The sequence below is a fragment of the Acinonyx jubatus genome, chromosome B2 (genome assembly GCF_027475565.1).
Source record: "Acinonyx jubatus isolate Ajub_Pintada_27869175 chromosome B2, VMU_Ajub_asm_v1.0, whole genome shotgun sequence".
NCBI classification, from domain to species: domain Eukaryota; kingdom Metazoa; phylum Chordata; class Mammalia; order Carnivora; family Felidae; genus Acinonyx; species Acinonyx jubatus.
In genome coordinates, this window is record NC_069385.1 from 7,794,861 (window position 1) to 7,818,334 (window position 23,474).

Consider the following 23,474-nt stretch of genomic DNA (forward strand, 5'->3'; position numbering starts at 1 on the left):
TCCGATCAGCCTCAGGATGGTCTCACTGAATTCTCCATGTCCCGCTTGAGCTGCCTGAAAAACAAAGTTAAGTCCAGTCCCCAGACAGGTGACTCTTCTCTTTCAGTGGCTGAGAAGTAAGAAAAAACATACGAACAACATGACCCAGCTAAGCATACCATGTACGTTGCAAACCTATAAACTGTCATCCTAAGAATTCAATGAGAAGTAATGTAGATTTTTACCAAGCCCCAAATCTCCTTTCTCCTCAGATTACTGTTCATTACCCACACATTAGCCACATAACTTAGAGAAAGCTTGTCTGGATTCTTTCCTCATTTCCCTGAGGTTTTCCAGGGAGCCAGAAGCTTGGATCAGGGAAAGGAGAAAATTTGGAATAACAGATCCATGGGAAGGTCTGGAGAACAACGTAAGCCTCTTTGATTTGGACCCTGTGTCATTTCCTGCAGACCTGTCTTTGCACACAGAATTCGTGCCGGTTACAGAAAACCAGGCTGGACCTCCCCTTTGCTCGGCTTGGTTACATGTGATTGTGTCTGATTGTGTCTGCCTGGTGGAGGCACTAGTGCTGGGGAGGGAGAAGCTCTGACTGCCGAATCACTGAAGACCAGCGTGCAGAGGCGGTTGGGGGGCAGTCGGGAGCACAGGTGAAGAGCACGGGAGCCACTTTGCCAGGCTTTGCACCTGGGGCCCTCCTGGGTAGAGCTGCGGGGTGGAAGGAGCAGCCAGGGGGACAGGCAAGTTTGCACTCGGCTGCTGTTATTCTGCTGTCTGGCTTTGGGGGGAGTTTATAGCTGAATCTTCCTCGAGTGGGTGTTCTCTCTGCTCTGCAGAAGCTCTCTTGGCGGCCCCTTCATCTGGAAGTCTCTGAATGGGGTTACTGCCTCCTCTTCAGCGGGTCACTCCTGATCATCAGCCCTGCCCCTTCTGGAATACCTGGCCGCCTCTTACGGCCCAGGCTCTCCATGCTGGACAGGCTGCTTGCTTGGCAGGATGGCCTTTAAGTTGTCTTATCAGCATGACATTCCTGCCATGGGCTCCACAGCTGTGCCTGGGATGATGCTCCTCAGTGCCCATGGAGGAGAAGCACAGTAACTTCACAGGTGCAGCCCTTGGCCACCACCAGATGCTCTGGCCTTCTGGAGGCTAGAGCTGTTTTAGGCATTAGTGGGTGGCACCAAGGAAGGAGCACGGCCCTTATTGCCTAGGGGGAAAGGTAGGAGGGAAATAGAGAATAGGGCAAGTGGCTGTAAGTCATCCCCAGGGCATTGGGTTAGTCTTTGGAAGCTTCTGGAAGCCCTGTCCCGAGGCTGGCTGAGAGATGTTTAGGACAGTTATCTTTGTTACATACAACTATACACACACACGTACACGCACGCACACACACACACACTCTGTATGTACACACAGAGTTTCACATCAAAAAAATACCCATCGTGCCTTTCAATGGACATGACAACTATGGTTTTCAGTAAACTTTGTGTGGTTCAGATGGCACAGAGGAAGAAGAAGAAGAAGAAGAAGAAGAAGAAGAAGGAGACAGAGAAGGAGAAAGAGGAAGAAGAAGAGGGAGATGATGATGGAGATGAGAACCTAGATCAATCACATCAAGTCAGAATAACATTTGTGTCATGGCGCCCTCAGCAAACTCTCACTGTAACACCTAACTCTTCTTCATCCCTCCCCCCAAAATAATACAAGAGCACTTAACATTTTCCTGAAAGGAGAAGGTTCTGTGTTGTCTGCTGCCACTTTTGAAATCAAGGGGAAAAAATATCCCAAAAGATGCTTGTGACCTTGCTGTTCAGTTTGGGCTTCGAGATGTCAAAACCTTCGTGCTTTGACCATGACCCATTGATCTCTCTGGGGTTGTGTGACGCAATGGCTACCTTTCATTTCGCTTCTTTAAATGTGACTCTCTTCTCCACTTTGTGCCACAGCGTCCGCTTCATTTGATTGTGGGAAGCCCCAGGTGGAGCCGAAGAAATGTCCTGGAAGGGTTGTAGGTGGATGTGTGGCCAACCCACATTCTTGGCCCTGGCAAGTCAGTCTTAGAACAAGGTAACAACATTTCCAGAAACGATTAGTTCTATTCTTCTAGGTAAGCCCTGCAAAACCTTTCTCATTTCACACTGAATCCACAGAGCTTAAGTTATCAGTACCTGCCTCTATATTCTTAGGAGGAAGGAAATCTATGAAAATAAAATTATATTTTTCTAAGTTCTCTACTTTGAAAATAGCCAGAATTGGAATATTTTCCTTGATCTGGGCATCTATCGTCAAACTCTGCGGATGTAGTAACTTACACCAAATTCCGATATTTCTGGCAAAGTATTGGAGATGCCTGGAGGGTTTTTACCAATGTCTATTGTCTCTTTGGAAGACAAAGGGCAGGGGGTATTTTTAGAAATGTGTTACGTTGAGGGAGGCATGGGCAAAGTTATCTATAATCTTTGACCGATACCCCCCCTTTTTTTTTTACACTTTTGTGAATTCTTGAATTTAATCAAAGGGTGCTCAGCCATTCATTCACAAGCACATCCCATGTCTTCACTCTAAGTTCAGGAGCACCATAATTCAAGAGTGATCAGTTCTGGTCCTATGGAACCCAGAAGGTTCGGGTGACTGTTTCAGTGGCATGGGCTTTTAATAAGTTCGATTTTCCTGGATGCCTCTTATAAAGCACACGTGTGAAACAGGCTGATCTGTTTTCTGTGTTGCTCTGTCATCTTGTTTCGACACCAGGGCAACACTTCTGCATTCGGTTGTTGTTCTCAATTGCATTCCTTCCCTATATTTGGGAGATGCCACCACTAAACTCGACTTGAGTGTATTTCATTCTTTTGTTGAGTTGGCTTTTCTTCTCTTCACCTTATCATTTATTAACTCTTTGCTATACAAACCCTCACCTTTCACACATTTCAAGTTCTTTCTTTCCCCAACCGTGCTGTGGTCTATTTCCTGAGTGATTATTCGGGCACTTACAATTTGTATCCCTTTCATTAAGAAGGAGTGGCTGACACCCAAAGGGTAAATATAAGCAGATTCCCACAAATCACAGCTATTCGGGGTCACATTTGGTTCAGGTCTTGCATAGGTCTTGCCAGAAAGAAATAAAAGAGGCCTCAAGGGTAGGACCTTTGGCTGGTCACTTCTGTTGGAATCCGGGGCCAACGAGTCTAAGCCACGGGTGTGGACTTCCTGTTGCAGCCCCATGGCTTTGCTCTCCTGTGGACCGGTTGTGCCTGGGTCTCCCCCTGCCAGCTAAAGCGTGGTGAGGATGAGACCTTCTGGAAAATACACTACTGAAGCACAACTCAAAGTTCTTGCCATCCTGATGATAGGCTGGTAGCCTTTTCCTATGGGAGCACCAACTTTGTTAAAATTGAGTGAATACTTCTTTCGGGCTTTCTGTAGAACATATCATCCGATTTGAACTAAAATTCTGGCAATTTTCCTTATAGATTTGGAAAGCACTTCTGTGGAGGGACTTTAATAGCCCCAGAGTGGGTGTTGACAGCTGCCCACTGCTTGGAGAGGTATGTCTGGGGAACATGAAGACTTGTCTTAAAAACTCTCTGCCTCTCTCCCCCTCTCCTTTCCTGATTTCCTCCCTCCTTTCTTTCTCTCTCTGCCCCTTCTTTTCTCCCTCTCTCCCTCCTTTCTTTCCTCCTTCCCTCCATCTTTTCTCCATCCCTCCCTCCTTTTCTCCTTCCTTCCTTCCTTCCTTCCTTCCTTCCTTCCTTCCTTCCTTCCTTCTTTTTATGGCAGTGACACTAGGGACCAGGGAATGGATGTGAAGGTTGAATCAGAATTTCCAGGGCCACTGGATGAGAGAGAAGGGGAATAATTCTAGGGAGGGTGGGTATGTAGGCCTGGGTCCATGGTAGAACAGACCTCCTCACTGTGACAGACACGGGTCCTCCCAGGTTCTCCCGACATGGGTATCTGTCCATTCTTCTTCTGTGGTCAGGCCAAAAGCAGCTCGAGAACATTCCTTAGTGACCAGATTCAAGTAAACGGTGAGCTTTGTCTCTTGCCACTTGGAGGTCACTGACTGCGGGTAGCGAGGTGGGGAGAAGACGCCATGTTTATGACTCAGAAGGCCACCTGATGAAGGGGCTGGCACATGACTTTGCTCCAAATGTCACCACCTTTCCTAGATCCTCAAGGCCTGCAGCGTATAAGGTCATCCTGGGTGCACACCGAGAACTAAATCTTGAAACGGATATTCAGGACATAGAGGTATCCAAGCTGTTCTTGGAGCCCACACGTGCAGATATTGCCTTGCTGAAGCTAAGCAGGTACTAACTCACCCTTGGTTTTCATCCCAAGATCAGGGATAACATTTGTTTATGCCCGGGGTTTCATGAGCATAACAGAGTTGTGCGTATGTGTGTGTGTGTGTGTGTGTGTGTGTGTGGTGGGGAGAGACACCGTCTAGGACACGAAAGACACAAAGGCTTTGGGGAACAGAGAAAACCTGGGTTCGGTCCCATTCTGCCACACATTAGCTGTGCTCTTGAAAAAAGGCATCAGACAGATATCACAGGATTTCACTCGTAGGTGGAATTTGAGAAACTTAACAGATGATCACAGGGGAAGGGGAAATAAAAACAGAGAGGGAGGCAAACCCTAAGAGGCTCTTAAATACAGAGAACAAACTGAGGGTTGATGGGGGGGCGGGAGGAAGGGAAAATGGGTGATGGACATTAAGGAGGGCACTTGTTGGGATGAGCACTGGGTGTTGTATGTAAGTGATGAACCACAGGAAACTACTCCTGAAACCAAGACTACACTGTATGTTAGCTAACTTGAGACTAACAATTAAAAAGAGGCACCAGGATTCGGTTTCCTTGTGTGGAAAAGGAGTGAGTTGAAATACAAAGTGCATGAAGCTCTCACTTAACGTTGGCCAGTCAGCTAACATACATCCATGATCAGAGAAGTATTCAATTCTTCCAGGTTGGCCGTTGTCCTCTCAAAACAATAATTTGTTTGTGGGAAACCAAACGAAATCACATGTTTCAGAGCACTTCAAAAGCTACAACATAGGGGCGCCTAGATGGCTCAGTGGGTTGAGCATCCGACTTTGGCTCAGGTCACGATCTCGCGGTTTGTGAGTTCGAGCCCCACGTGTCGCTCACTGCTATCCGTACGGAGCCTACTTCAGATCCCGTCTTCCTCTCTCTGCTCCGCCCCCGCTTGTGCTCTCCCCCACCCCAAGTAGATAGTTTTTTCAAAAAGCTACAATATAGACCCACACACAAACACATACACACACAATTCACAAATGCAAGTTCCTCTTCCTCCTATCTATGTTTTTGTTTTTGCTTTTGCTTTTTTGGGAGAGAGAGAGAAAGAGAGGGCGAAAGTGAGCGAGGGGCAGAGAGTGAGTGGGAGAGAAGCAGGGCTCACCCGAAGCGGAGCTCATGTTTTTACCCAAAGCGGGGCTCAAGCTCACCCGAACGCGCGAACTGCGAGATCATGACCCGAGTCGAAGTCGGATGCTTAACCGATGGAGCCACCCAGGCGCCCTTCCCTGTCTTTCGTTTTATTTTCCCCGTGGAAATAGAATTTTGTTAAGTCTGACGAAACGATAAATCTGCTTATGTTACTTAAAGTTAGTGATATTTGGAAACTGGTGCCAATGGAGAAGGCTGATCGGACAGCTGTTTTGAGAATAGGCGCATTTGGGCCGGGCAACAAGGCCCAGAGAACACGTGTACCGTATCTGGTGGATTCCAGACAGCGTGGGATGAGCCAGGATGGGCCAGGCCAGCACAAGGAGGAAAGGTGTTTTCTGCATCGTACTGTGTCAGTGGAGCAGGGAAATACCAGCTCAGAGGATTCTGGGGGCTTTGGGCCGATGGCATCTTGTGAGTGACCAACAGAGGAGTGGTGCAAGAATCCTAGTGAGGCAGTCCGATGTAACCTTTGATGTTTTTCTTTCAGATCCGCCGTCATCACCTCCAAAGTGATCCCAGCTTGTCTGCCACCCCCAAATTATGTGGTTGCTGACCGGACATTATGTTACATCACTGGCTGGGGAGACACCCAAGGTGAGAGAAATTCCCAAACTCACACAAGGAATTGGTGTAGACCTATAGCCTACAGGAGAAAACGACCATTTGTGCAAATTCCTACCACTTTTCCTGAGGGTCCACCCTTCCTGACTTTGTCTTGGTTCCCGCCTAAGTCTCCATAATTCATCATCGAGGGACGTGGGCGAGGGACGGAGTAGTCCCTCTTGGGACTCAGTCTCTTGGCCCATACATGCAACGTTGATATCCCATCCCCAGGTAAGTAGGGTTTTGAAGTAGACCTAAACATTAAGGGTGTTTGATTATTCTTCACGTGAAGTTAGCCACACTGAGCTCCCTGACATGGCACGACACAACAAAAATTACGTTAAGCTCATCTCCCCAGATCCCCACACGCATTCGTAGGCGCGGAGAGGCTGTTGGTGGTGGGACAGACTGACAGCTGGGGGAAAGGAAGGAAGGTTCCAGCCCTACGGTGGCGTTCAGTGTTGGTTGATGGGGTGTGCGTGAAAGAGGAAATGCTTATGCAGGATCCTGTATCAGCACTCGTGCTGCATTTGGGGGGCCCCATCTTCCTTGGCAGTAGGCCCTAATAGGGATTATATTCATCCGACTCGGGCCTCAAAACATTGTAAGAATGCCTTAGATCTCTGCCTCGATTTCTCCAAGTGTTGGTGAGGGCTCCAGAATGGGGGTCAGGGGCTCCGGAGGGTAGATCTCGTTCTGCCGCTCGCTGGGCAAACTGGACAAATCACCTTGCCTCCTTGTACCACTTGGCCTGGAAGCCCTCACCTGTAAAACCCGCGTTTTCGAATTGTGTTTCACACAGTATTTTGTTATTAGCTTCCGTTTAAGCAAGGTTTTGTGGTTTGGGGGAAAAAAAAGTTAAACATGACTGGCCTTGGTCACTTCAAATCTGCCTTCCTTCTTTCTGCACTTTTCCTACATTTGTGAAACCCCACCTCCTGAATGTTGCACATCCCCTACTTTCTGTGCTTTGGAGGCTGTGAGCACTGAGAAGTTAAAGGGAAAGCTTCCCAAATGAAGCGTCGCTGTGGGTGTGGCAGTCTATTCCGTTGTTTTGCATTTAAAAAAATTTAAACATCCCAAACCCGTATGAGCTCAATATTTTTTGTTTCCATTTTGGAAATGAGGGATCTGAGGTTCCGAGAAGGTACAGGGCGGCCCCCTGGGAGCCGCATGCACAAAGGGCGGGTAAGGGGGGTTCTGAGTCAGAACCCCGACTCCCACCTATCGGCTGCAGGCTCTTCTTGAACCTGTTTCCTCAGCTAGAAAACGGGTTGCAGGGCCATGGTGGGGGAAACGATGAGAGGGGTGCACGGAGCACTGAGCATGGCCACCATCCACAATTTTCTAACTGCCATCCTGTGCTAGGTTCCTCCATCTACCCTGGCCTCACCCTCAGGTCGAGTGGGAAGACGATTCTCCGTACACTCAGTGAACCAGGAGGAGTCACGAAACAGAAGTCAGGCCTGTTTACCACTTTTCTTATGTCAGTAGTAACGTTAGATCAGTGTTCTCAGCTTCTCGGCGCGAAGTCAAAACTCTCCCATTCTCCCTTTCAGTCTCCGGACTTTCCCTGACTTGCTATTTCAAGGCAAGGTGAGCATTCAGGCAAGGGGCTCCTTCCGGTTAGTCCCTCATCAGCAGAGTGCTTCTGGGGCTGCTGCCTCTTCCTCCCCACAGCCCCTATCAGGGCTTCATCCCTAGGACACCTCCAGCCTCCCGGCCCTCAGCAATGCCGTCTCTACTGTGGCCACACGATGGCAGCACTTCTGCACAGACCACACCAATTTCGCCGCCAGCTAGTGGGGGATTTTGTCACCAGCATCAGGATGCGTCTTGCTCAGAAAGCAGATACAAGGGCAAGACACTTGAACAAATCAATTTTCAGCAGGATATTTGAGAAGGCCGGTCCCTCCCCACGAGTACTCAATTCAAGTAGTGCACTCCACCCGATGCCTCCTCGGGCCCTTCTTCCACGGTGGCTCTGCCCAGCCAGAGCTGGGTCAAGCCTCTCCTTCCCAGATGGCGGTCCCCGTCCACGCTCCTGTCAACTCCAGATCCAGCGTAGGTATTCCAAACTCAACACGACCGTCCAAGTGTATTCAAAGTCTTTGGAGAAGGAGTAGCACCCCGTCTCTTGGCTGTTCCACGCTAGCAACGCTTTTTTGCGAGACACGTGAAAGCCGGGCTTGCAAGATTCGAAAACTGGGTTATTTCTGAAAACACATGCCCGGGTGTGTCTATCTGGAAAAGCAGCGTTTCCTCTGGCTGTTTTGCAAATGTTCCACTTCAATTTGCCGAAGTAGAAAAAAAAAAAAAAAAGGCAGTTTTTTACAAAAGAAATACGAGGAGTAAGACAAGCACACGGGAGAATATTTACTCTTCCTAACTGGAAAAGAAGTGAAAATTAGGAAACAAACCAGGACAATTTTCACCTATTATATTAGCAAATATTTTAAAAAATATTAAATACTCAGAAGTGTAGGGTGAAGTGCCCTTTTTTTCTGCTGAAATTGTGTCCTGTCATACACTTTTAGAAAATAATTTGGCAACGTTAACCGGGAGCCATAAACACATGTATGTAATTTCCGGGAACCAGGGTAAGAAAATATCAAGGAATATAAATAACATGCATGAACAAAGATGTGGACAGTTGGAAACCACTGTAGGAGCCCAGAAACACGGGTGTGAAGAATTTGGGCAATGATGTCACAGACCCAACTTCAAATCCCAGTTCCTCCACTGACTTGCTGGGTGATCTTGGGCAAACTACCCACCCTCTCCCAGCCTCAGTTTCCTTCACTGTGCAATAGAATTGACAAAAGTGCCTATTTCGTGTGACTATGGTAAGGATTAAATGAGATACACCACCGAACGAGCTTGTGCCTGAAAAAGTTTATTCCGGTAAAAGGAGGCCATTTTTTTTTATATTGTGGTAAAGTATATATGACATAAAGTTCACTATTTTAATTATTTTGAAGAGTACGACTCAGTAGCACTTAGTACATTCGCAATGCTGTGCAACCACGACTACTATTTCCGGAACACTTTCCTCACCTTAAAAGGAAACTGCCCACCCATGAAGCAGTCACCCCATCGAGATATTAACTACGGGCACCCGGATGGCTCATTGACCATCCGACTCCGGATTTTGGCTCAGGTCATGATCTCACGGTTGTGAGATCCAGCCTCACATTTGGCTTCTCGCAGAACGTGGAGCCTGCTTAAGATTCCCTCTCCCTCTCCCTCTGCCCCTCCCCCGTTCGTGTGAGCTCTCGCTCTCAAAAAAAAACACAACCCACTAATTACAAAGATTGTAGTATCCAAAAAAAAGCCCTTATTATATAAGATTGTGTGAAATCAACCAGGGTATAAAGTCGTGCAATATGATATAAGTAGTAAAAAAGAAACAAGCATCTAAAAAAGACTGAAAGTGAATATATGATATAGTTAACACCTGTATTTCTCAATCTCTCTTTACATATTAAAAAATATTTCTTTAGAGTTAAAAAAAGAACCAAAGAAACATAACAACATGAACCCCAAACCACCACAAAGAAACCCAGATTTTTAAATCCAGGTCTTGGGAACATGAAATCATATATAATATTTATACCTTTAAGGGGTAGAAAGAGAAGAATTCCAGTAGTATTAGGAACTGACTTCTTTTAATTTTTATTTTGAGAGAGAGGATGTGAGCAGAGGAGGGGCAGGGAGAGAGGGGGACACGGAATCCGAAGCAGGCTCCAGGCTCTGAGCTGTCGGCACAGAGCCCGACGCGGGACTCGAACTCCTGAACCGCGAGATCACGACCTGAGTGGAAGTCGGACGCCTAACCCACTGGGCCACCCAGGCGCCCCGGGAACTGACTTCTTTATACAACCTCACGGTCAAACAAGAGACCTGTCACTGTTGCTCTGTTGTGCCGGAAGTTTCCTTGGGGGCATATTTGGGATCTGGTAGCCATTTCCTTAATCTTTTTAAACACAGGGACCTTTGGCGCTGGTCTCCTCAAGGAAGCCCAGCTACCGGTGATTGAAAATAAGGTGTGCAATCGCTACGAGTATCTCAACGGAAGAGTCAAATCCACAGAGCTTTGTGCTGGGAATTTGGCCGGAGGCACCGACAGTTGTCAGGTAAGGACAAAGTCCAATCTTCTGCCGTCCTGCGTCGGCCTCTTAGATACCTCTGCCCCCCCGAGTGGCAAATCCAGGAAGCCTTTGTCCATTGAAGGCCACGTCCACGTGCTACCCAGAAACATTTTAGGTCTGGCCCTGAATGCGGACTGAGATCATCTGAGGGGATTTCTCCGGCCCTGAGTTCCAGATGGGTTGTAAGGGAGTCGTAAAGTATCATCACTGCCAGAGCCCCACACACCTGGGGACTGTGTTGGAGCATGGGACTCGGGTGGTGGCCTTACTAGCAGGGAAGCAAGGGAGGGTATGGGGAAAAGACCAACTGTGCCCCCTTTGCAATTATTCTGGGGTTTACTCTGCCTAAGGGAAACCCCAAGGCACGAAGGGATGAGTCCACTCTTTGCAAGGGACTTCTCCCCCAGGAACACCAAACGGTGTGGTTTTGCTAAATGTACCCTGTTAAGTACCAAAGCACTTCAGCCCTTGTTGGGTACTGAAGCTACTCAAATAACACATTAATAAGTTTCTTTCTAATTGCAAAAGAATGTTCAAGTGCTGGGAAAACATACATTTGGGTAACAGAGGGGTGACATCCCATAATAAAAGGGTGCCGGTTTAATCCTCTCGTGGTTCTTTTCTCTCTCTGCCCAGGGTGACAGCGGAGGGCCTCTGGTCTGCTTCGAGAAGGACAAGTACATTTTACAAGGAGTCACTTCTTGGGGTCTTGGCTGTGCCCGCCCCAATAAGCCCGGTGTCTATGTTCGTGTTTCAAGGTTTGTTCCTTGGATTGAAGGGATAATGAGAAACAATTAATTGGATGGGAGACAGAGCGAGGCGTCAGCACATCTAGAAGCTGGAACGCGGGTGGGGCATTGAGCACGCTCAGAAATGATTGACAGTAATCAGACCAACACACTGTACTCACACCGCCCGCTGCTAAACCTCAACAGTTTTTAGTATTATCGTGGATAAATTGTTCCTGTCCGTGGACTGCTGGATTCTGTAATAAAAAACGTAACACATTTATAACATTTGTTGAAAATAAACTCTGTACTTCCTTTAACTTTTTTGAGCTTCACTGTTTTCTTGTTCTTCGTTTATCCTACCCATTTTAAATAGTGTGACTGCCAGACTTAGGTGATCTCTCTCTTTCTCATAAGGAGTCGTTGCATAAAGGACAAAGGAGCCTGTAAGATCATAGAGAAGAGAGCAGAGAAGTCCTAGTAAGCCTCCCATATGTTTATCATGTCTACAAAAGACGGGTTGACACACGTCTTTATTTCTGGCACCGCGATGGATGTTTTCAAAGCTGCAGCATGTATGGGGAGTCATGAGAACAAATTCTATTCTTGGGGATGAAATCTGTTACTGACAACTTGACGTTAGCTGAGCACAGCGGACACCGGGCGGAGACGTGTGCACGGTGAAGGGAACCGGGCAATGGCAGTGTAATACAAGACCCGTAGGGAGCCTGCGTGCTATTCTGGGTTACATTTGAATCTAGGAAGGGTACCAAGATCCACGACCGCAGACTGAAGGTAGAGCACTTAATTTCCATCCCTAATTGTCTGCCCCGACAGCCTGTACTGTCATGCGGGAACGGTGTTTTCCAGTGACGCGTGTGCAAAAGGAAGACGGAGAACAAACCTTGATTGTTCTTGACAATTAAACACTTTTTTATTGTGACCAGAACCAAAATAGCAACTCAAGATGCAATTCAAAGGTGAGAGTATCGAGGAGGAATAGTCATCTTCCAGCATAGAGAGAAGTGTGAAAACAGCGACACTGCAAGTGTGGACGAATACAGGGTGACGGCAGCATGAAGTCCCCAAAGAGTGGCGTTTGTTTCATGGGAAAATAAAACATTCATATTCAGTCCTGTTGTGCTGGAGGATTACAAAACTTATTTTACAATTAGCCCACACCCCGTACCTATTGTCACGTGTTCACAAAGAATTGTCTTCTTCGTTGGCAAGACTCTCCTCGGTGCTCGTTTTGTCTGTCCACACAAAATAACTCATGAAAAACTTCTGCGTAAGATATATACTGAATCGGAAATACCACGAATATAACATACAAAGCAGAACAGCAGGAAAAGGTAACAGATATGTATTTAAGCTCTGCATTTCAAAAGTCTCAGTAACAAAAAAAGAAAGATCAAATCCCTTATTAGTGTCTGTGACATCACTTCTAAAGCTTCTCCCAATTCTTTTAAACATGGATATAAATTGACCTTACTTTTAAATTAAAGTGTAAGCTGCTTCCCAAGACAGGTTAAACATGTCAAGGTTGAATGAGAACAGTCCATGGTTTTCACCCTTGACCATGGGCAGCATCATAGAACTGAACTCACAAGATATAAGATAAATATCCCTTCAAGATTAAAATCTTAAGACCCATGAACTCAGAATCCATGGATGTTGTTCAATACTGAACTGAGTATGTGGCTCTATCTTCTGAGGCCCAAATCTGACTTAAGAAAACAGTAGGGTCAAATCCTCAAATTGTACAGCGGGTTTGTTCATGATCACGGAACAAGGCCCCAGCATGCCCGCAGGCCCAGATGCTACAGTGGCTTCCACAGGGCAAAACAAGAAGAGAAAGGAAAGCCTCAGTACCACGTGGCCCAGGGGCCTTAGATTCAGTCTCTTCACAGGCAGGATTTCCAAATCTTCATCCTCCCTGGAATCTTCAGAACGCTCAGCTCGGAGCTTTCGTTCGTCGATCAGATTTGATGAACCCGCTCTGGACACTTTTCCCCGATCCCTGGTTTGCACGTCCTTCATCTTTGATGGAGCAAGCAGTCGTGAGAACTTGGTGAAGGTTTCTCTCATCCCTCTATAACTGGGTCAGACCTGCTGCCCCAACTTTAGACAAAAACTGGGGCGGGGGGCGCTGTATGTGCGACAGGCTCTTGGCTACACCAGCCGCATGTTCTGTGCGCCCAGAGAGTTCCCTAGCGCCATAGATCCTAATTCATCCAACATCATATAAATATACTCTGGGCAGTTTGAATGTCTTTGTACAGCATGACGAACACTTAGAGCCGCGCGGCATAAAGTGGCTAAAATGGACAACATGCACGTGTGTGCAAGGCACATCGGTTCCTTGAGAGACGTCGACCTAGAGAGCCCCTCCCTTCTGTCTTTGGCAGGGGGGCCTCAAAGGTGCGAGCTGCAAACTTGGGTTTTCTTTTTCCTGACACATTTGTAGGAATATGGACTAACAAAACAAGGAGAGAAGAGGAAGTCCTTGTCAACTATTATACAACAAACTACCACAAAGTTTTCTTGCTCAACATGATAGTTGGTTTTGATCAAACACACGGAAGTGTAACATCGCATAAAAGCCCAATTCAAAGGTGACAAAAAGACTGTCACCAGGCTCATTTTTTAAAACCTGCTTTCAGACCCTAGGCAGGGTTAATCTGCATGTAAGTTCTTTATGTGACAGGGTGCCACCCACCCTGCCCTGGTCCCTGAACTCTGATACAAACCAAGCAATTGTCTAGAGAGACACAGTTAGCAAAATGTTTCTTTTGGATAAAGCAGGACCTTACGATGGTATCAGGCTCAAGAGGATTTCACACAGTTTAACACCTCTTATAAATTTCTTAATTTTGACTTGCAAAATGGCAGTATCTCAAAGAGAATCTTCGACCTCACTCCAAATTTCAGGTATCATTGCTCTAAGGGTGAAAAATGGGTGGAGCTTTTGGGTGAGAAGTCAGTCATCACTCGTCACTTCATTTCCAAACAAGCGTAAGCATCTGTTTGGATTACTTCCTGAGGCAAATGCCCACCTGTTCTCTGACTGTTATAAGTCAGTTACTGCGACATGAGCTGATGGTTTTATTTTACACACACTGGTGAGCTTTCCTTAGGAAAGTTCTGAGATGACGAATCAATCTTATGTTTCAAGATAGCATCAAGAGACAGGGTGATAAAATCCAATGAAATCATTGTACAAGTTTTAGAGGTTTGGTAACATACTCAGGAGACACTTAGCAATGGTTGCTGACCTGAGCCAAAGTCGGACGCTTAACCGACTGAGCCACGCAGGTGCCCCAAAGCTGTGAACCTTTCTAAGCATAGATTTCCTAGTACTGAAATGAGTGAGGATAAGAACTGCAATTGCATAAAATCATTTTGAGTATTAAATAAAATGGCATGCGTGAAACCATCCATCACACGGGTACTTAAAAAATGGCGCCTTCTAATCTCTTCCTAATCTACAAGTGAGGAAAAGAACTGTCATGAGGTTATTAACACTTCGGTCTTCTTATAAAGCTTTTTGATGCAAAATTTTTTTTCAAGTTGAGAGAGCCACATACTTAATTTCCAGGCCGTTAGTTAGAAGACTGGTTTTCTTTTAAAAATCAGCAGTTGGGGCGCCTGGGTGGCGCAGTCGGTGAAGCATCCGACTTCGGCCAGGTCACGATCTCGCGGTCCGGGAGTTCGAGCCCCGCGTCGGGCTCTGGGCTGACGGCTCAGAGCCTGGAGCCTGTTTCCGATTCTGTGTCTCCCTCTCTCTCTGCCCCTCCCCCGTTCATGCTCTGTCTCTCTCTGTCCCAAAAATAAATAAAAAACGTTGAAAAAAAAATTAAAAAAAAAATAAAAATCAGCAGTTAAATTGTTTGTTAACTATGCAAATAATACAAGGCCATGTGTTGTAATGAGAAAATTAATCAAATAATACAAAAGTCTACAGAGTGTATGGGGCTCCTGGGTGGCTCAGTTGGTTAGGCGTCTGACTTTGGCTCAGGTCACGATCTCACAGTTTGTGAGTTCGAGCCCTGCGTCGGGCTCTGTGCTGACAGCTCGGAGCCTGGAGCCTGTTTTGGATTCTGTGTCTCCCTCTCTCTCTGCCCCTCCCCGACTTGTGCTCTGTCTCTATTTGTCTCTCAAAAATAAATAAAACATGTAAAAAAAAAAAGTCTACAGAGTGTAAAAGTGAAGTCTTCCCAATTCATTGCTATCCCAAGAGGGTCTACATTACTATATTAGATTTTTTGCTACACTCTCATATTTCATATCCTCTCTTCCTCTTTTTATTATGAAACACTTCCAGCAGAGGAAATTAGAAAGAATTTGTGTAGTGTGAATTTTTCTTGATATAACTCTTCATGTTTGTGTATCAGTTAGATACTTGCCCTACACACCAGTTAGACGCCCTTCTCCAAAACTTAATCTCTCTTTCTCCTTCTCCATCATCTATTGATCTATTTTTATCCATCCACCCACCCATCCATCCATCCATCCATCCACCCATCTTCCATCCACCCATCCATTATCTCTTTTCTCTCTCTTTCCATCTTCTGTCTTCTCATCTAGCTCCAGAGAGGATTCGCTATTGGTTTTATTTTTTAATAAATACTGAAACACATTGTTCAGCAACTTTTCACTTTGTAATCAATCTTGAAGATCTTACTGTGTCATTCCATACAGATAGATCTCAATTCTTTTCATCTCTATATAGTAAGCCATACCATGAATATATTACCATTCTCACAATCAGTTTCCCACTGATGCACATTTATTTCTGCTTTGCCAAATGACCCATTCTCTTCCTTTAGATTTTTTTTCTGAGTTTTAACACCTTAGCAATGTTTCCCTCTTCATAGCCACATCTTAAAAAATAATATACATTCTTACAGAGTTTTGTTTTTTTTTATATTAATCTTCCAAATCAACTTTGAATCTTCTGCTTAGGACGTGAGATGACGGATTGATATTATTTCCCCCCATGAGAGTTCAATTTTCTCCACACCCTTTTTTCCCTTAGTAGTTTGAAACGCTGCTTTTATTTAAGGTGCACTGAATTTCATACGATACCTGCCAAGTTTTTCTACATCGTCCACTGTTTCTGGCAAGGCGATACCTTTGGTTTCAGGCAACAGCATCACGAGCCCGCCGCAGACAGATGCTAGGATACCTACGGAATAAGGAAAGGCGACAGCACACGAGGAACGCACAGCTGGCCCGTGGCCTCCCTCCCTGCTCACCCTGGAGCTTAGCCTTAACCAGTTAACCAACTAACCTTAACCAGCCCTTACTGGCAGCAGCCCTCTGGTTACCCACCCAGCTCTCCAGTTCTCTTCTGCCACCCTTCCAAACGTTCTCTTCCTTCCTTGGACCCTGTGTGGTCCCACCGTCCCGGGACTCTTGCAAACACCTGTTCATTCGCTCACTTCACTATTACTTATTGGGCGCCTAAGTGAGAGAGAAGACCTCACCTCCTGCTTCTCACAGGATTCCTCTCAGCTTCCTTTTACCCACCAAGCGCTTTACTGGTTCCTCTCCCTCCCCTTCCTTACTGGGTCACATTACACGGTCGGACTCGTCCCCACTTTAGCCCAATGGCCATCTCTTGGAGTCTTTCTGGGCTTCTCACTGTGCGCCGAACGCTCTGGCTCCAGTGTCTGCAACGGGCTGGTGGAGGCACGGACCCTATGCCAGTCTCTCCTCTTTCGGGACCCTTCTCCCAACCTCGCGTTATCCTTTAGTTGCTGTCCCCACCTTTCCTGTTCTTTAGAGCTGAAATTCTTGAAACACCGTCCTCCCCTACTTTCCACATCTCTTCACGTCCTATGGATATGCCAGTAAATGTTTAGCAACCCGCCCTCCCGAAAATACAGCGCCGACTTGCAGCGTCTGCGGATTTCCGTGGTGTGAGTACCCCCACCACGGGCATCTCTAGGTCCTGCCACGATATCATGGATCCAGGCGGTGGGAAGGGAGGGGCGGTGACCACGTGTGATGTCGCGTCTCCCCCATAAGGACACGACAGACCAAAGTGGCCCGAAGAACACAGAGTAGGGAAATGTACGTGAACTAGGAAGTGATGGGGTTTGAGTAATTATCTCCTCTGTTTTTAATAGATTTGATACAGGGAAGTTTGAACAATGGCTATGCTAACCCCTGGGCTCAAAAATCCCTGAAAACTTCAGAGCTGGCTTTGGCAGGTGGGTGCTGGCTGGCGTCCTGTGCCACCCCCCACCCCCCGCCCACTCTCTCTGGGGTCTGCCCTGCGTGCTCCGGACCCACCTTGCCCACTGGTCGGGCCCCACGGCAGCACCGGCCGCTGGTGAAGCCGCTGCCCTCCCCTGGCCCCGCTTCTCTCTGGCCTCTTCATCCCTCTCGCATCCCTCCTCCTCTCCTTGAGGCCTCCAGGCCCTTTGCCACCCAGGACGCTTTGTCGCTCATCAGGGCTCTGTCTTGCCCGGGCCCTCTCCTTTCCTCTCACCTGGTCCCATTCCTGGGGTGGGGGTCTCAGACCCTCCCATGTCAGTGGTTATCTACACTCAGATGGCCTCCCGATCTCTGTCACCGGGCCACGCTTCTCTCCCGAGCACCGGCCCCAAAGGCTACTGGCTTTCTTGCAGGCATTTGCTGCAACCCACACCCAGACAGGTTCCTTGGTGTCCCGTGGGCCAGCTCCTCTGGTGTTCACTCAACGAGGGCCTGGCTGTCTCTGCTTTTCCCAGCCAGGAGCTCGGCCTTCCCCCCTCCCTTTGCCTCTGGGGAGCCCCTCCTGGGAGCCCACTCAGTCACCCCTCTTGCCAGTTTTACTTTCTTTTTAAGTTTATTTATCGTGAGAGAGAAAGAGAGAGGGAGAGAGCACAAGTAGGGGAGGGGAAGAGAGAGAGGGAGAGAGAATCCCAAGCAGGCTCTGCACTGTCAGCACAGAGCCCGATGTGGGGCTTGAACTCACAAACCATGAGATCACGACCTGAGCCCAAAGCAAGAGTCGGACACTTAACCGACTGAGCCACCCAGGTGCCCCCTTGCCAGTTTTACTACTGACGTATTTCTCGAATCTCTCTGCGCCCAGTGCTCCTGGTGTCATGGCCTTAACCCCCAGCCGCCAGGCATGATCCCTTCCCTGAGGAACTGGCTCCCCACCAGCACGGCCTCCCTCCAGCCCATTTGCACATCAGAGTCCTGCTTCTAATATGTAAACCTAACACTGTCAATCCCAGCTTAGATCTCCTAGCTTCCACTGCTGTTTGGATAAAGAGCAAACCTTTGTGGGACCAGGACTACCCTTCATGACTGTGATCTGGTCCAGCCTGCCACCCAGCGTCCCCTCCCTTCCCCGCGCCCCCAACCCCCCACATCTGGCATCTGCTTTTGACTTCCCCGCTTCCCAGACAACAGCTTCACCCTTGGCCGCTAGGCCTTCCACTGCCTGGAGCCCAGGCCCACGCTTCCCACATAGGTAATTTCTACTCCTCTCCGATCTCAACTATGCACTCCTCCCTCCTCCACTCCAGCGGGTCAGGTGTCCCTACCCTGCGCTCGCCTGCCCGCGCCCTCTGCTTTCAGTGTTTAGCACACTGTCCTGTGACTGATGGTTTGGAAGGAAGTGTGGCTTTCTCCCCAGCCAGACTCGGCAGGAAGGGGGCATCAGGGCCGGCTTTCCCAGCACTTGGCTGCAAGCCAGGCCCAGACCTTGAACGACTGCCGCCCCACCCCCAGCCCAGACCACTTGGTCTTGGTTGAACAGAGGCACTCTCTGCTTTTTCATGCTGGCCACAGAGTCAACACTGGGCTTGTTCATCAGACCCCATGAAATAATCTGCGATGATCTTTTCTTGAATTGGGTGCTGTCACGTGGTTAAGAGCTTTCCTGCCCCGGGCTAGCGAGCACCGTTAGGGATTTTGCATTATTCGGGATGTATGTCCCCACGGACTCAATATTTTCATTGCAAGTTAAACTGCTGAACACAAAGTAGAACACAGTCTCTACCAGGAGTGAGGACATGGAGGTGGAGGGAAGGTAGGTGGGAAGGGGGCCAGCCTGTGTGCTTTCTTGCTGAAGAGAGTAGAGCAGGGACGAGACACAGGCAGAAAGGTGAGCACAACACTTGAGAAGCACTGGACTGAATTACCCTACGCCCCCAGCCCCTATGCCTTGCTTCTGTCCCCTCAGGAGGCCTGCGGAAACTGGAGTTGGAAGGAGGGCATGGACTTGAGACCCATTGCAGAGCTTATAGTACATGGGCAAGGGGTTCCACGCACAGCCTGCTTCACGTCAGAGCAAACGAAGATACGATATCTAATAGGTATCGAACATTTAAAAATCTAATTAGTTTGTAGGCTTATTCCGAAACAGCCGGAAGGTCCAAATTGGTCCCCTGAAAATTAGTCGTGTGGTCCCCCAATTTCAAGAGTTTTGTAGTACTGGAATGCAACTCAGAGCTTAAGCAAAGAAAGCTAATGGCTCATCACGACATTTTTATATAAAATAAATTAAAATCATTTAGGTTTCCCATAGGACTATAATCGGTTTGGCCACTCAAAACTCAAGCAATTGTCATAAAAAAATTGAATGATCTCATTAATAGCAAACCTAGTAATCACTATAGATGAAATACAAAGAATATAGATGAAAGCATTTAGGAATCACGTATGAAAGGAGTTCTTACCAAAGATGATAAGAGGTAGTTCTAACCAAATGGCCGCCAGCCGGAAGAGCAGAAATGGGGCTATGATTCCCCCAAAATCACATAAACCCGAGCAGAGAGAAACTCCGAAGTTTCTGTAGAGTAAAACATTGTTTTAGAGACAAAAATATTTAAATGTAGTCAGGATAAGGGAAACGTTCAGATACACAGGCAACAAAGCAATCTTAGTAACATTTTCCGTTTCTGTAGCTTTCGACTTTGAGAACTACGACCTACTCTCCTATTTCGAAGCACGCCGTTTCCATTCTGCCCCATTTCACATCCGGGCAAACGCCGAGTCCCCGGAGAGCGAGGTGGTCTACAGCGCCGGTGGAAATCACTCTCTCACCGGAGGCTCACCGCCCAGCCCACGCCGCAATGCTCAGGGATCACCTCGGCACCCTCACTTGACAGTAAGGAAGGCCCGTGAATACTCCCCCGGGAAAGGAGGCCAACGTGCAGCCCGCGCACGTTGTTTCACTCTGTCCTTCCTCAATCACTCACAGCTGCCAGACGTGGAATGTGGTCAGAACAGAGGCCGTAGCCTTCAAACGGGGTGATGCCGACGAGCGCAGTTTTGACCCATATCTAAGCAAGCACGCTACCCAGATTTTCCGATCCCACAAAACCACCGCTGTGTATACAGATACTGATATGAGAAATGTTTCTGTCAAGAGATGCGGAAGGTAGCAATGCAGAAAGCAGTTACAGCTCAAAGTGGATCTTCTTTACTGGCTGCCTCCAGCCCGGGCTAATATATCATCAAGTTAGGAAAACTGTTTCATGGGTTGTAGGTGAAAACATTTGGCTGCAGAATCACTTAGGAGAAACCAGGACATGTAGGTTGGAATTACCGTAATGTTGTTGGGTACAATTCTGAATTTACCAAATAAACAATTTCAAAGGCCATGGTAATCCCTAGTCTTCCCAGGGTAGCCACTGTGGTTCTCAACCATGGTATCCCTGCAAATAGAAAATGTGGAAGGGCAGAGTTAGGGGTTTGCTTTCAATGAAATATCACAAAACAACAAAAGGCATTTGTTCAGTGTTCCCCCAGCCCTAAGTCTTTGCTAATGTTAAGCACAAATGACAGATATCTTCTAATATTGTAGCCAAATTTATTTTTAAGTGTTTATTTATTTTTGAGAGAGAGAGAGCATGAGCAGGGGACGGGCAGAGAAAGAGGGAGACACAGAATCCAAAACAGGCTCCAGGCTCTGAGCTGACAGCTCAGAGCCCGATGTGGGGCTCGAACTCCCGAGCTGTGAGACCATGACCTGAGTGGAAGTTGGACGCCTAACCGACTAAGCCACCCAGGTGCCCCATATTGTAACCAAATTTTAGCAGCAACAACCACCAGGATGATAGCTTATATTTAGCGTGCTAGTTGCCTTTCTGAGCAGGGTTAGATGATGGAAATACAATTCAAGAACCATTTGTTCAGCAGCCACTGTATTGAAAACAGTGTTCCCGGCACTGCCATCCTAGAGGGCCTGCGTGCCCTGGCCTTCTGGAAGGTGGTCTTCACTTGGGCCCTTGAGAACCGTTATCATAGCCTATTGCCCATTTGCCCTCTCTCTGTTCCCACCCCTTAGTGATAACACACAGAACACCTGCTCCAAGCAGGCCAGAAAGAATCTGGATGTGAAGCCAATGTTGCTTTCTAGAGGGTAGCAAAGGCTTGGAGACTGGAACCTTCAGAAGGGAAGATCTATGCCTTGTGTTATTGGTAGGGTGTATATTTCTTATTGTCTTCCCCATCCCCAATCTTGCTGCTTCCCCAAGAAATCATCTAGAAGAGGCCAGATTCTTAAAAATCAGTTGGTTCATTCATGAACTATTCTAGGGGCTGCACTGGTTATATGAGGAAATTCTATCCTCCAAAGTAACTAGGGGAAAAAGCTCAAAGTTCTTCATTAAATGTTTTATTTCTTTTGAGTTTTAACAGAAGAGGCAGTAAACCATCTTTGCCCTAAAAAAGTCAGTGCTCTAAATTTCTTAAGAGTTGCACAAAAACAGACACTCAGATCAATGGAACAGAATAGAGAACCCAGAAATGGACCCACAAATGTATGGCCAACTAATCCTTGACAAAGCAAGAAAGAATATGCAATGGAATAAAGACAGTCTCTTCAGCAAATGGTGCTGTGAAAACTGGACAACGACATGCAGAGAAATGAACCTGAGCCACTTTCTTACACCAGATACAAAAATAAACTCAAAATGGATGAAAGACCTAAACGTAAGACAGGAAGCCATCAAAATCCTCGAGGAGAAAGCAGAAAAAACCTCTTTGACCTTGGCCGCAGCAACTTCTTACTCAACCCATCTCCAGAGGCAAGGGAAACAAAAGCAAAAATGAACTATTGGGAACTCAAAAAATAAAAAGCTTCTGCACAGAGAAGGAAACAATCAGTAAAACTAAAAGGCAACCGACGGAATGGGAGAAGATATTTGCAAATGACATATCAGATAAAGGGGTAGTACCTAAAATCTATAAAGAACTTATCAAATTCAACACCCCAAAAAACAAATAATCCAGTGAAGAAATGGGCAAAAGACATGAATAGACACCTCTCCAAAGAAGACATCCAGATGGCCAACCGACACATGAAAAAATGCTCAGCCTCACTTATCATCAGGGAAATACCAATCAAAACCACAATGAGATGCCACCTGACACCTGGCAGAATGGCTCACATTAACAACTCAGGCAACAACAGATGTTGGCGAGGATGCGAAGAGAGAAGATCTCTTTTGCACTGCTGGTGGGAATGCAAACTGGTGCAGCCACTTTGGAAAACAGTATGGAGGTGCCTCAAAAAATTAAAAATAGAACTACCCTATGACCCAACAATTGCACTACTAGGTATTTATCCAAAGGATACAGGTATGCTGTTTTGAAGGGGCACATGCACCCCCATGTTTATAGCAGCACTATCAACAATAGCCAAAGTATGGAAAGAGCCCAAATGTCCATCGATGGATGAATGGATAAAGAAGATGTGGTGTATATATATATATATATATATATATATATATATACACAATGGAGTATTACTCGGCAATCAAAAAGAATGAAATCTTGCCATTTGCAGCTACGTGGATGGAACTAGAGGATATTATATTATAAGTGAAATTAGTAAGTCAGAGAAAGACAAATATTGTATGCCCTCACTCATATGAGGACTTTAAGGGACAAAACAGATGAACACAAGGGAAGGGAAGCAAAAATAATATAAAAACAGGGAGGGGGACAAAACGTAAGAGACTCTTAAATATGGAGGACAAATAGAGGGTTACTGGAGGGGGTGTGGGAGGGGGGATAGGCTAAATGGATAAGGGGCACTAAGGAATCTACTCCTGAAATCATTGTTGCACTATATGCTAACTAACTTGGATATAAATTTTAAAAATGTTAAAAAAAGAATGATTAGCAAGATTCACACACACACACACACACACACACACACACACAAAGAGTTGTGCGACTTATGCCATCCGTCCTTAGTGGACATGGGTCTGAGATATGTGACTGATGGACAAGCACGTATCTGTTCTCCCAAGCAAAGCTAAGGACATCCTGACTTGCATCTTTGAAAATGAAACTCTTCCCTTTTATATTCATATGTATTCATGCTCACTCAGTACTAAATGGTCCTCTTGTCTCCTAGAAGGATTAATGCTCATTCCCGAGCACATGATTTTTTTAGTAGAAAAGCAGGTGTGGAGGCGGAGGATGAAAGAAAAGAATCGAGCTTGGTAGATTTACCGGTCTTCTCTACAGAATAGTCAACGACAACAGCAATAACAACAAAG

General features: G+C 46.8%; 2 protein-coding genes across 3 annotated transcripts in view; one reads left to right on the forward strand and one right to left on the reverse strand.

Moving 5' to 3' along the window:
- PLG (plasminogen) overlaps positions 1 to 11,270 on the forward strand; it is a 42,653-nt gene extending 31,383 nt beyond the window's left edge. Inside the window, exons 14-19 of the mRNA XM_027056504.2 lie at positions 1,941 to 2,061; positions 3,465 to 3,539; positions 4,164 to 4,304; positions 5,956 to 6,062; positions 10,062 to 10,207; positions 10,859 to 11,270. Of these exons, the coding sequence (XP_026912305.1) occupies positions 1,941 to 2,061; positions 3,465 to 3,539; positions 4,164 to 4,304; positions 5,956 to 6,062; positions 10,062 to 10,207; positions 10,859 to 11,020 (752 nt within the window). The 3' untranslated portion in view covers positions 11,021 to 11,270. The remainder of the gene's footprint in view (positions 1 to 1,940; positions 2,062 to 3,464; positions 3,540 to 4,163; positions 4,305 to 5,955; positions 6,063 to 10,061; positions 10,208 to 10,858) is intronic.
- A 589-nt stretch (positions 11,271 to 11,859) lies between these two features.
- Positions 11,860 to 23,474, reverse strand: part of SLC22A3 (solute carrier family 22 member 3) — a 94,330-nt gene continuing 82,715 nt past the window's right edge. The window contains exons 8-11 of one of the 2 annotated variants that reach the window (XM_027056505.2): positions 20,510 to 20,618; positions 19,638 to 19,750; positions 16,042 to 16,141; positions 11,860 to 13,429 (exon numbers count right to left, since the gene is read on the reverse strand). In XM_027056505.2, the coding sequence (XP_026912306.1) occupies positions 13,369 to 13,429; positions 16,042 to 16,141; positions 19,638 to 19,750; positions 20,510 to 20,618 (383 nt within the window). In that variant the 3' untranslated portion in view covers positions 11,860 to 13,368. Of the gene's footprint in view, positions 13,430 to 16,041; positions 16,142 to 19,637; positions 19,751 to 20,509; positions 20,619 to 23,474 lie in introns of those variants that run through there. The other variant, XR_008298220.1, reaches the window with a different exon arrangement.